A 14456-nucleotide genomic window follows, 5' to 3' on the forward strand; every position below is an offset into this window, starting at 1 on the left:
TCTACGTTTAAGGCTTAAACGTAGATTGAAACTTAAACGATAATCCAAGATTTTTTTGCTAAGATATCGATACCTTTTAATGAAAATAATTATCATCAACTCCTTTATCTCAAATTTTAACAAACCCTCGTTAATTTCAAAGGTTACAAAATATTCTGAATAACAACATAACTGTGGAAGTTTGATAATAATTTAGTCTCAAAGCAAACATTCCTGTGGGAAACTCAAATCTTCAGGGGTGTTTTAACAGACAAATTCTTCATCAGATGTCTTCGTCTAATGGCGGTCGGGGTTGTTGACGTAGAGAAAATTCGAACACCCTCATATTTCTACATATAACACAACATTAAAAAAAACACCGTATACGGTATTTGAAAATGGTGCGAAATGCATCGAAACACATATCGAAAAAGATTTTCTTTTTGATAGTGGTATTTAAAACGTTTATTAAATATTAAAATCAAGCACTTATTTTAAGAGTCTATTAAATTGTTTTGTATTATTTATTAAAAACTCATTTTTTTTAAATTGTGAATTTTTTTCGCCTTGTTATGTCATTTTGAAACTAATATTTTGACATTTTAAATTACAATTGTATTTTTAATGTGTTTTTAATAATAAAATACAATTTAGACTCTTAATATCAGTGTTTGATTTCAATATTTGGTATATAAATTAAAATGGAATTCTCCAAATTAAACGCCAAATCCGTAAATTATAAAAGTGGTATTTACCAAGAAAAACTAAAGTAAAAAAATCAATAAATTTAACTTGAAGAACAACAATAAGATAGCTTGAAGCAAATAATAATTTCTTCAGACCTTTTATATGTGAAAAGGTCTGATCAAATCATAGTGTTTGTACGATTTTATCAGTTATCAATTCACAAACGGTTTAAATGCTATTAGCTTGTGCGCGATATGTTCTGTTTGAGGAATGAAAGGTAGTGATTCGTACAAAGGAAATAGCACGCTTTATCTGGTCGATACTAGTGCAATCGCTATTTCAGGAAAAGCTATTAATAATGTTGGCTGTGCGAGCTAGAACATGAGCCTTCACGTAAATTGATACTGAAAGATGCATACTAGCTTCTTCTCTGGGCATAAATATAAACACACTAATATAGCAAGTCTACGTTGTTAGGCCCGGCAATAACTCTATACATTTATCATTTTAATACACGTGTGTAAGGCTTTCATTACTATATTTTTATTATTTTGAAAACATTTTGAAGTAAGCATCTATTCAAATTATCAAAAGACTTGTGATTTATAAGCGAATTTTTCTTGTTTCATGACTATATAAATCTCTCTAGCTGACATAGTTTTTAAAATTTCAGTAGTAAAATGTTATTCCGTTATATTGTAATTTATAAATATTATATAAACACCCATTACTAACATATATTTTCAAAGGAATCATGTTTTGCTTCAAGATTTCTCCTCGGCGAATCACGTGCCTTGGTAACCGCTCAACTTTAAAACCGACGTCGCGGGTTTGATTCCCGCCAATTGCAAAATAAAATATTTATTATTTTTCAACTATATGTATGTATGTGTTATTTGTATCGTAAACTACATATATTTATTTCAAATCCTTACTATCCTACCTGCAGATAAGTCTTTAAATAAGAGGCTTTGGATTTTGAAGTATGGCTGATAGTGGCGCCAACAGTTCAGAAATGTTTAAAGCATTTATAGCTTACGCCAATTCTTTATAATAAAAACGATAGATATTTTATCTCATATTGAAACTTTTAAACAAACTTCAATCTTCTTCTTATGTCCAGTATTAAACAGAGACATTCCTCTCGCACTTCCACAGCTGTCTATTGGACGCAACTCTCTTCCAGCATCTATGTATATTATTAATTTATCGCCCACAGAACAAACAATCTAGGGTCTAATAGGATAAATAATACTAAATTGTTAATAAATGTTTATTAAAATGTATATGGGAATAACCAAACGTTATACGACACATGTTTTAATTTAATCGCAAAATCCTTGATATTTCTCTCGTATGTACCAATAAATGTCACTCGAGAATGTTCAATATTCCCTATCATATTTTCGTTTTGTGATATATTCGAAAGCAATATATGATGTTAGCATCAGAAACAACAAAAAACTAGGTTATGAAATTCTACATGCGCCCAATCAGTGCTAGAGAAGAATTATTCAATTAATAACGTTCGCATATGCAGTTTTTTTTATCATAGTTTTATGTACATACATTCACAAACGGGTAAAAATTAAACTTTAAAATTGGATCCTAAAACCACACAAAGCACTCAATTCTCAATTAATATACTTTATGGTAACAAACAAAGATCGAAAACACATCAAATATAATTTAACACATATCTTTTTGGTTAAAAACAAAAAAAGATTTTTATGCAATAAAGTTGTATAAGCTGCTTCCATTATCTATAAATTCATTAAAAATATAAACTACATATAAAGAGCTATTCGTACGTTGATAATAAAAGTGGGTAGATCTGAAATAGGTCGTATAATTCGGCCATGTCGTATTTGATTATATAAACATTTTTTTTATCACAATTTTACAAATTAATAGTGTACGATGTACCTACCCTTGGCCCACGAAAACTCAGTTAGGGCACATTATTGTGATTTGTAATTTGTATTTTGTAATTGTGTCTTTGTTGAAATAAATAAATATATACAACACAATGCCACAGTTAAAATACGTTCTCGAAATGTTTATTAAAAAATAATAAAACGTAAATAATTAAATAACTTGACACTTATGTACATTTTATATGATTTATTAAAACATATGAATTATATTTGAAGCACAATTTGTGCTTTTTCATTTTACAATTAAAATGTAACTTTATTTAAAAATCATTATAAATATTTTATTTTAACTTAATTATAATGTCTACCGGTCGATATTATAATTTAGTTAAAATAGAATATTTGTTGTGATTTCAAAACAAAGTTACGTTTTAATTATAAAAATATGTTTGATAAAATTATTGTTCATTTAATTTTATTCCAAAATATTTGAACTCCCCCAAAACTAAATAATTCCGCGTAACGATTTTTTACCGACTCACCCCAGGCAGCCATTAGTGAAGAATAACTCTGTCATATATACATATGTATATTGTATGCACACATATTTAAATAAATAGTTGTAGGTATGAAGTCGAAGGGGTCTTAATGACCTCGTACACAGGCTGTACAATCGGGACTGTATCCACCCTGCTGTGACTCTAATGATCCCATTTGTTGAGTTAAGTAATACCAAAGTTAAGTACGCAGTAAAAAATGTACAATGTAATCAACTCTTATTCAATTTCATCAGTTTTAATTTTCTTAGAGCGATCCTGAAGGATTTTCGGGAGTCATTAATTATATTCTGCCTCTTCATTTTTTCAGACACCCCGGGGACAATCCGTTCTACAGCAATATTGACAGTATGCCTGACATTAGACCAAGAAGAAAATCCATCCCTTTGGTTTCGGAGCTGGTAAGAAACTACTTATCTCTTTATAAATCTTACCTTATTTCTAAAGAAAAAAAAACACCTTCTTTCTCCTTACGAAAAAAGAAAATGAACAAGTCATCAATTTTCTTAAAATAAATCTATTTGAAACCTTTAAGGCAATTTATACACTTTGAATATACACAAAATAAAATTCCATCTTTTTACCGGTTAAGTTATCTTTGAACCCATTTTTTTAAATACCAAAAAAGAACATCCATTGAATGCTGAAATAAATTGAACCCTTAGATCTAAAACCCTTTTTTTAATCGAACAAATTTCATTTTGGTTTCGGCTTAATCGTTTTTGAGAGCGATACATTTATCTGTGTATTTTGTTCCGACGCAAAGATAAAATTGAATAGTATGATACAGAAAAGGAATAGCAATTATTCAAGTCGAATTGCTATTTTTCAATGGTACAACGGATAAATTAGAAGTGGTTCAAGATATAAGTAAAAATCTCGAAGCTTTTATGCTGGTTTTATAGTAATCCATATTTAGTAATCCAAATTTATTGGAATTATATTCACTTGTTTTACATGGCCTTCTATCCGGCTGTAAATAAATTAAGGTAGTTTTCTTGTAATCATCTTCCAGTTCTTCTCCAAATATTTTTTTTGTACTGATAAAATGTGTTTGTCTCTACCTAAAGTGTTATTTCTTGCCTGTTTTAATCCTTCCTATATTGACATTTTCCTCACATTTGTTATAACTGTTTCCAAAATTATTTTGTCATTGTGATAATTGTGTTTGATTGTTTCCAACTATGTATATGAAGGTTCTTTGTTCTAAGTCATGTTTCTTCGATTCGATAAAATTTGAACGATATCGTCTCCGCAGTGTAGTGGTTAATTCCCTTGCTGGAGGTTCCGGAATCGATTCCAAGGAGGGTGAAAATAAATATGTATGATTTTTACTCTAATATTAATATTTTTAATATTAAAAGCATTTACGTTGTAATTAGTCATTTTTAAATTTTTTCTTACAAAAAGATAGTAATTTAAGTGTTTAACCATTTACTGAGATTTTTGTCTACCGGTTTCGAGACGTACCCGTCTCTTCGTCAGGACAATTACTCCAATAGCTTGCAAACAATACTTACTATACGTCACTACCACATAACTATCTTTTTACACGAATGGAATACACATAGTGAGTAGTGATATGGAAGTGACGTGTATTATTATTTGAATCCTGTAGTTGTGATTGTTCTGACAAAGAGACGGTTAGTCTCAAAACCGGTAGACAAAAATCTCTGTTAGTAGTTATACACTAATATTCAAATATTGAAATGTTACCCACAGTGCAGGGCTGATCACCTTTCCATCATGTATTCAACGATCAAGATAACACTGCTTCTTTTTAATGCCGTACCTGATGAACGATTGCATCCAAATAATGATAAGAAAAATATATGACTTTATTAATTTTAAAAAATAGGGATGTAACTGTTTGATTTACCGTTTTGGGGATTTTTTGAGATGTCGCGATCGAACAGTTGTGCGTTTTTTTTTCTCAAAATGAAAGTCGTAAATTTGAACATAAAACAGGAAACATTAACGATACACCCGACGTTAAATTTCCCTTAATATCGCAACTTCCCTTTTTAACAGCCGTGTTAGACTAAGCAGTGACACTTTTTTTTCCTTTTTACATCCCCCCAAATTAGAAGTCGTAACATTTTTGATGGCCCCTGCCTCTTTAAAAAAGACGTCTTAATATTGAACTACATTATATCGGAAAATCTTTAAAAAAAATTATCTGGGTCGTGTAATATTTTTCCCCATCGTTGAACTAATTACAAGAAAAAAATATATAAGTAAAAGTGCATATAAGCTTTTAATACAATTTCAACGTTCGTTTCTTCAGAATTTTAAATCTCCTAAAGTTCGGCACAGATTGCTTTGAAAAATTGATGCAACGTTGCATGCAAATACGCGCATGTTTTATAAACTTTTGTCTGGTATTCTTACCTGTGACGGATGAAATCATTTACTAACCGCAATGGCAGTAGCTTGCTTCTTGACAGCTGCCGTCACTCAGATTGGCATTTTCTATTTTTTTGCATTTTTGTTTCATGGATTTTTAATATTTCCATTGCTTCATAAGCATTGTAAAATATTATAAATAGAAAGAATATAATGTTCTATCTTTTTTTATATATCTGTGACAAGGTTTTTCTTTTTAAACAAAAACAGCATTTTTACCATAATGCCAGCGCCATCTGTTGATGGCGCTGGCATTCTATGACGTCATCTATTGACCATTACAGTATTAGTTTACTTTATTTTGGCGGACAACATGCTTCTTGACAAGTGATTGACAATTTCACAAGCGTTGTGAAATAAAACATTTAAAGCAATTTATTATGTCTCTCTTTTCCATTTACCCAAACTGAACCTCAGCAACGCGTAGTTGAGTACAGCTAGTATTTAATAAAAAAATAAATTGTTGGCAAATTATTATAAGTAATAAAACAGTCTGCAGTGCCTTGGTAAATGTAGTGTTACGATTGATAGTAGAATTATTCATACGCCTCGAGGCATAACACCACTTTGTTTGAAATATGAGAAAGCATGTAAAGAAATTGGAAATTAATAATAGTTCTAAAAATGACCTTGAGCATTTCTGTTATTTTTCTTTTAAAAAGAATAAAACAGTATCACATATTTGAATTAACGTAATTAGTTCTTCATCTGCTGAGATTTAATATGAATCACCGAGTTTGAAATATGTTGAATGCATGTAAAAAAAACTGTTAGTGAATAATGGTTCTGAAAATGACCTAGAGCATTTTTTTTGTTTTGCGTTTAGGAACAATATCACAAATTTAATTTGCATTAATTACTTTTTCACCGGCGGAGTTTTAACACGAAGGAATCACTTTGTTTGATTATCCGCCTCTCTGGTGTAATACTTGGCGTATTAAGCTTCTGTGCTGGAGGTCCCGGGTTCAATTCTCAGAGGGGGAGGTGAAAATTAATATAAGCGATTTTACACACTAATATTTATATATATATATATATAAAAGTACCCTTGGCTGGACTAGCAATAGAGTGATCACCTTGCCTTCATGTAAGTAACGATCAAGATAACATCACGTCAATACGATGCAGTGCCCTGTTAAGTGCGGATAAGTGTTATAAGAATAAGTCTTTGATCTTCGGAGTTTTAAAATGAATTATTTTGTTTGAAATATGATGAAAGGATGTACAGAAATTGTAAAAAAATAATATTTCTTAAAATGATGAGCTTTTCTTTTGTTTTGTGTTTAAGAAGAACAAACCCGTATCGCATTTTTAATTTAACGAAATTAGTTTTTCATGTGCGGAGTTTTCCATATTTTTTTTTTATAAATTAAACCTGTGGCATATAATAGAAAGGTGTATGAATATTTAAATCCCTTTTAAAAATTCTGACCCGCAGGACAAACTCAACAGATGATTTATCAACCAGCCTGACTCGTGTGTGTGTGCAGGGAGAGGTATTCTAGAAATATAAAGCCTTTCTTACACAACCCCTATTTCCACTTCACATAATAATTCGCCCTCACTGTGCAGCATTTGTCATTCGGCGTAATTATGTCGGGGCTATTATATCGTTAAGTGTTCCGGACTGAACAGAAATGTGTCCTTTGTTTAGAAATACGAGTGAAGAGAGATATGTTTATTGTTTATGAGTTAGTCCTTATTCACGTTTTCAACAAAGAGCCAATTTTAACATGGCTAGAGTAATTTATGTACGGAGTCATGGGTTACGAATAAATTCAACTTGATTGTCAGGTGAGCCCACACACTACAGTAAAAGTTTACATGTAAAGCCTTAAATTGGGGCCATAAATTAGGTTTTTTACGTACATTCAAGCGAACGGAAAAAATGGTTTGCGGATATTACAACATTCTCTTGAATCTCTTACACTTTTTTTAGAAAATGAAATACATAATTAAAATATAGTACCTACTATTTTAGTCCATTCTTATACCAGACAGAAAGTAATACATGGGGTGTTTGATGCTGTAGGTTCAAGATTCTCTGTTTTATCAAATCTAAATTATTTTTTCGAAAAGCAACTAGTTCAAATATACTCGAAAAAACAGTTTTACTAATATTTGATATTTCTAAATAATTATCAATAAACAATTTTTCAAAAAAAAAAATGTTTACGATATATTATTAGATTAAAACCAATATTTTTAGCTTTTCCACTTTATTTTTATTTGACCAGCGACCGGGTTTCGTCGTGACCGACATTATCAGACTGGTAGGAGGCTATACAAATTGTTATGTTATATATAAAACAAGGCAGGAGTTGATAACCATGATTTGATATAATTTTGTTGAGAAATTAATTTAATTTGAGTGAATTTAAGTATTGTATGATATAAAAATTATTTTTTATATTTTTTATATAAAAAAAAACCTTTAAACGGTGTTAAATTATTATTGCATAAGTAACGTATAACTTTCCCTAATCTACCCATGATAGATAACCACAATCACTTAAATTATAAAAATTCGTATTAATGCATCAATTTAAAAGATCGACTGCATTTAACTCCGTCAGCGACATTTATGGTTGAAATTAGTAAGTTTTTTACTAGGAAAAACCTTTATAAATGGTTATTTTCTACGTTGAATATGAATAAAAAATATTGATTGTAATAATGTATTCATCGTAAGAAATACTGAAATAAATGCGGCTATTTTTTGAGACCTCAAAAAATATCAACGAGTTTCTTGTTCGTATTTATTTTCACAACGACATAATTTAGCGGGTCGAAGAAACATGACATTACTGTAATATTTTATTGTTTTATCCTAGCATACCCCTTCTTTGTACCCTTTCTGCCTGTTTGTACATGTTTAGAAATGTTAAACTAATCCAAACCGTTATTCCCTTTAATATTTATTCACGGATGGATCCTCAGGTGCTCAAGGTATACATTATTGTTATTTATACGAAAATGCATACATCACTGCTTTGTAGTTTTATAAAAAGTTTACATATTTATATTTCGTTATATCGTACTCTTAAAATTTGTTCATCAAAATTTGTTTTTATCATTTATATGTATGTATACGTTAAATTTCAGGAAAAAACAAAATAAATTTGCTAGAAATTTACTTTTTTTTGCACATTGTATTATTTAGGATTTTTTTTGTATTCTGCATTCATTTACATTCGCTGCAACAAATATCATATTTAACAAATGTAAATGATTTTTTTTTATATTCATAATATACTCATATACAGACCATTCTCAAAATAAATATATATGTAAATTTACAAAGCCAAATATTTTATTTAAATTTTATGCTATTGTAATTTGGTAAAATTCAATTTTTTACAATAAAACAATAACTGTACAGATTTTTTTCGTTCTTATTTTATTGGACCAGTGACCGGATTTCGTCGTTTTCGACATTATTTAACTGGTGATGACTGAAATCACCAGTCTGATGATGTCGGTAATGACAAAACCGGGTTACAGTCAAATTAAATAAAAGAGAAAAATACATTATAGTTATTGTTTTATTATGAAAAACTTACATATTTGTATGTTTACATTATGAAAATCATACGTATTTATAACATTTAAACTACAAAGCTTCTAATAATTTGAGCATTTTCCGTAATTTTCTACACATTTTTATTTTTCATTTCTATTTGTATGTATGGTTGTTTTATCTATGTGTTATATTTTAAATGCATGGTTTTTCAGCGTACATATTTAATGCATTTACCTTAGGTTTAATGGTTTTGAAGGAAAAACTTGGCCAGGTAAAAGTATTTTCTTTCTTTTACCTTGATTATTTTGATGAGTAAATATTTTTTATTTTCTTACTTTACATTACTTCTCTATCTTCCATCACCAAAATGGAGTACTTTTTTCAAATAGATGAGACTGCGCATTCGACTTCCAGCATTCTTTATAATACCGCCCCAGGTCAAAAGATATTCTATGAAATATTCCCGGCCTCGTATATTTCTGCAGTGAAATGCTATCTGTGCAAAATATCTCTGGAATTGGTGACATTTGTGCAGAAGCTTTTCCGGTTTTAAAAAGGAATAATTTCAAGTCACCCCACAAAATGTCACAATAATAACTCCATTCTTTCGTGCGCGCTTTCACAGTTGGCACAGCGATGATAATTTACTGTGTGTAAAACTAAACTTCCGTTTTTTTCTGTAGTTCACTTTTTGCTTAATTTTGCACAATTTTGCTTATAAACATTTTTAAAGCAATTTTAACTAAGATAATTTCAATATTCACTTAAAGTAGTAAATAGTCTATTTGTCATTTTCAATGTTAAGGTTAATGCCATTTAAATAAGATTAATGCCTCCGTAGTGTAATGGTCAGCATGTTCGGCTACCGTTCTGGAGGTCCTGGGTTCGATTCCTAGGGGGGGGTCAAATAAATGTAAGTGATTTTTTCACTCTAATATTTATTTAATGTTACCCTGGACTGGTACCTGAAGCGGAGGGCTGATCACCTTTCCTTCGTGTGTTAACGATCAAGATAACACTGTGTTTATATAATGCAGTGCCCTATGCACCATTAGGATGCGGATAAGTGTTGAATTGAAATAAGATTGAAAAAATCAAAAAATAGTAGAGGAATCGCATAATGGTCCCATATTAGTGTCATAAATTAATCATAGTCAGTATTTGAACCAAAAAAGCTTTACGTTCAATATTCAATAACGAAAAACACCCTTTAGACAAAAAATAATATTGGGAATTGAATTACTTCTTTTCCTTTTTAATTAATTCGTCAAAAAAAATATCTCTTAAATTATTCATTTAAGTCGTTTTTTTTTTTATTTTCTCATTGTTGCATAAAAAAGTATATTTACTACGAGGCTTTTTGAAAATTTTCTATAATTTTCTAAGCAATACGTGTTCTCTGATTATTACTTTTATGTTTAGACAATGGCTGCCACAAAAAGGAACGCCGGATTGACATCTGCTGTACCCAGAGCTACACTTAACGACGAAGAACTGGTAAAATGTTTTGTTTTATCTTGTAAATTAACTAAACTAATTGCAAACATCAAGATTTCCCTTGAAACACAAATTAAATTAAACAATAACATGGTAGAATAAACATGTTTACTTGTTATATTAGAATCTCCATTTAATTTTTAATATATTTACAGAGTAAATAAATTTAATATGAAAATAATTTTATATCGTTATAATCGTCGGCTATGTATGCGGAGATGCATGAATGTGGAAGAGGCGAAGAATGTTTGCAAATACAGAGTGGTGTGACGTTTGATTCTCTCTGCCTACCCCTGCGGAGAAGCGGCGTGATGGTTAGTTAGTTTTTTTTTATTTACAGAGACATAATATCACACACATTTATAGTTATAATTTTAGTTCTCAATTTTGTATTTATTGTACAATATATACAATATAACTACTACTAAATAATATAAATAAATTGAGATCATATTTTAATAACTTAATTTCATATTTATTGTATTTACAACACCAAAAACTTTCTTTGACTTAGCTTTTAGAAATATAATTCGTTACGCATTTTTAAAATAATCTCAATAATATTTATCAAAAATACTAACTTTATTTTTGTTTAATTTTTTAAAACTAAAAAATAAATCCAAGTAATACCATTAATTTTTACCTTCACTCAAACAATTCCTGTCCAAATCATTTACTGATCGTATTCACAAAGCTAACAGACATTAAAATTCAACATTCATCAGCAATATCGTTATGACTGATTGTGTGTGTGTGTGTTTTAGTGTCGTGTATGACGTCATTATAAATCATTTAGTGACTGACCCCTCAGCGACATTTATTGGTTATTTTAGGTTTTATTTATTGCGTTTTATCGGAAGACTTGTTAATCACAACCCAAATCACTCATGTACGAGAACATAATTTTGGGATTTCAATTAAATATAGGTACACAAAAAACAACTTTATTTTTCAGAATAAGGTTTCATTAAAATTTGGTCAAACTTTATAATTATTGGCTTTACTCCACTTCCCAGTAAACATTTTTTGTCAATTTTATAAAAATGTTTATTTTGATAATATGTTGTTTGGTTTGCTCTTTTTTCTATAAAAAAGCATTATTTAATGTTTAAAAAAATGTTATTGATATAAGTGAATTCAGAAATGTGTGTATTTAATTTGTTACGAAAAAATGTTTATAAAAAATATTTAATTACAAATCTTTTGAAAGAAATAAAAATATATTTAAAAATAGGGAATTAAGAAATAAAATCAGACAAAGAAGACGATGTTAAAATTACTTACTTTTAATTTTATGAAAAAAAAAAATATTTACCATAATCTTTATTTGATTACTATAATTTTATTGCATTTAATTATTATGTGTTACTTACCAATTAATTAAAGCTTTTATTAACATTGATAGACTAACATTGATTTCATCAGATAGGAAATATTCTCACTGTAATATTTTTTTTGGTTTTTATTTTTTTTTAAAATAATATCTTCAATAAGCTGAATTTTTTTAGCGGTAATTATTACTTGAAGTTTAAACGTGTCTTACTGTGAAATATAGAAAATGCACGTGTACAAGAAGACACTGCAGGCTCTGATCTACCCGATCTCTTCGACCACCCCGCACAACTTCGTTCTGTGGACGGCGACCTCCCCCACGTACTGCTATGAGTGCGAAGGCTTGCTATGGGGTATAGCCAGGCAGGGGGTGAGGTGCACCGAATGTGGCGTAAAGTGCCACGAAAAGTGCAAGGATCTCCTCAACGCTGACTGCCTACAGAGTGAGTAAACCCTTATTTACCATATCATCGCAATATCCTTCTTCTGTGTGAGTTTACCGCTTGGAAAATGGTGATTGTTGCATTTGGGTGTGTGATCGATGTCCATTTGGCTTTTAATTTTGTCGTTAAAATCATTCATCTTCGAATTTCCGATAGGCCAAAAGCTTCTATAAATATAACATACAAACTAGATATGGGTCAAACCCATTAATCAACGTTCTTAAGTACACAGATGTCACTGACTATTTTTTTACCCATATCTATAATTTGAACACTTTTCCTGATCGTATGAAAAAAATAATTTAATTATATTTTTTTCTTTTACGCATTATAAAATAACTTTCTGTTTTCAATAAATACTTTATTTTATGTTGTTTTAAAATCAATTACGTGATTTTAAACACAAACAAACAATCAATATATATTTATGTCCTCATAAATCAATTATAATTTGTTTTCACTCCAAATACAGTATATCGACAATAATTTGGTCACATTTGCGTCAGAGTTAAGGGTCAACATTTTTTGTAAGACTCATCTTCTAGTCATTGATTCAATGAAAAATTATGTAGAAGAAAGTATACTTATTTATAAATAAAAAAAAAACAAAATTCATTAGTTCACAAAAAAATAAAAAAATAAATAAATTAATATCTGTGGGTTTTTAAAGATAACGTAATTCTAAAAAATCTCGTATTTAAAGGTTAAGGTAAAATTGTATTTTTTTTCATATGTATACTTATATTATAAAAATTTATTCACATAAAAATAATGCATTTGTGTATATATATAAAAAAAAAAATATATATATATATATATATATATATATATATATATATATATATATATATATATATATATATATATATATATATATATATATATATATATATATATATATATATATATATATATATATATATATATATATATATATATATATATATATATATATATAAATATACATATATTCAAATAATTATATTAAAAAACGCTTTAACGTCACTCAGAACGTAAACATTAATAACCTGAGTTTTTCCTGTTTTTCGTCTATTTCGGACCATTTTGATCCCCCCGTGTTTGGAATATTATTTCTTCGTAGAACCGCGTTGCTTCAATAAAGTATTGGGTCGAAAAATCCAATACTGCGAAAACTTCAAAGCATTTCACCTTTTTCGATTTCTATAATGGACATAGGAAAACGGATGCTTTGAGTTGAAAAAATATTATGAGTTTTTTTTATGAAGAGCTGTATCTTTATTTATTTGGTGTTTTTCAGGAAGGGCGACAATTTCACTTCCAGACTTATTTTCTATTGAAAATTATTTCTATTGTCTGGGCTAAGGGTGTGTTTTGGATCGAAGCCAATTTCAAATTATGACGTTTTGGGTGTTTAGCTGTTACGCCTTTCAATTTTATTAAAGGCCTACATTATACTTGAACCTTTTAGCAACAACATTTTTAGTACAATGATTGACGACAACTTGTTCCAAATCATTCACTGTCATAAATCTTTTAATTTCATAAAATCTTAACCGGTCTTTTTTTAAATTCGAAATATAACTGGTATTTTTTTTTAAATCTTTCTTATTTATCAACATACAAACGTGATTAAATTAAATTAAGTTTATTGCATTAAGTTAATCGTGTTTTAAATAGTAAAATAATTTGATAGAAATTTGATAAAAAATTTGATAAACATATGAAATCGACGAAAAATATTTTAAAAAACTTATTTTAAAAATCACGTTTTATGTAGCCTGTGTTCCTCTAGGGGGAAAACGAAATTATAAATTTAAGATAATTTTTATAATAATTGTTCTTTTTAATTAGAATTATATGGTTTTTATGAAAAAAAAGGCTTAAATAAAATTTGTTTTTGCACCAATATTGGTATATTGCTAATTGGTTTCTATTCCTTCAACCATTATGATATTTTCAAAGAGTTTTAATATATATATATAATATAAAAAAATATTACGAATTCTTTGATTTTTATAAAGCTCATCATAAAAAATTGGTTTAAGACCGCATTTTTAAGTTTATCAATGTAAACACGAAAAATTTCAAGAACTCCAGATGTTTTCATAAATATTTGTATTTTCACATGTTGGTGAAAACATTTAAAGTGTTCAAAACTAGTCATGTTTTCATT

General features: G+C 28.8%; 1 protein-coding gene across 5 annotated transcripts in view; it reads left to right on the forward strand.

Annotated features, from left to right (window-relative positions):
* unc-13 (protein unc13 homolog) overlaps positions 1 to 14456 on the forward strand; it is a 480145-nt gene that overhangs the window by 347013 nt on the left and 118676 nt on the right. For all 5 annotated transcript variants that reach the window (XM_088270463.1, XM_088270432.1, XM_088270455.1 and 2 more), the window contains 3 exons: positions 3411 to 3501; positions 10452 to 10526; positions 12082 to 12301. In XM_088270463.1, the coding sequence (XP_088126589.1) occupies positions 3411 to 3501; positions 10452 to 10526; positions 12082 to 12301 (386 nt within the window). The remainder of the gene's footprint in view (positions 1 to 3410; positions 3502 to 10451; positions 10527 to 12081; positions 12302 to 14456) is intronic.

Source organism: Brachycentrus maculatus, unplaced genomic scaffold, assembly GCF_059751285.1.
Source record: "Brachycentrus maculatus isolate JH-2025_06_01 unplaced genomic scaffold, ASM5975128v1 h1tg000027l, whole genome shotgun sequence".
Taxonomy (NCBI): Eukaryota; Metazoa; Arthropoda; class Insecta; order Trichoptera; family Brachycentridae; genus Brachycentrus; species Brachycentrus maculatus.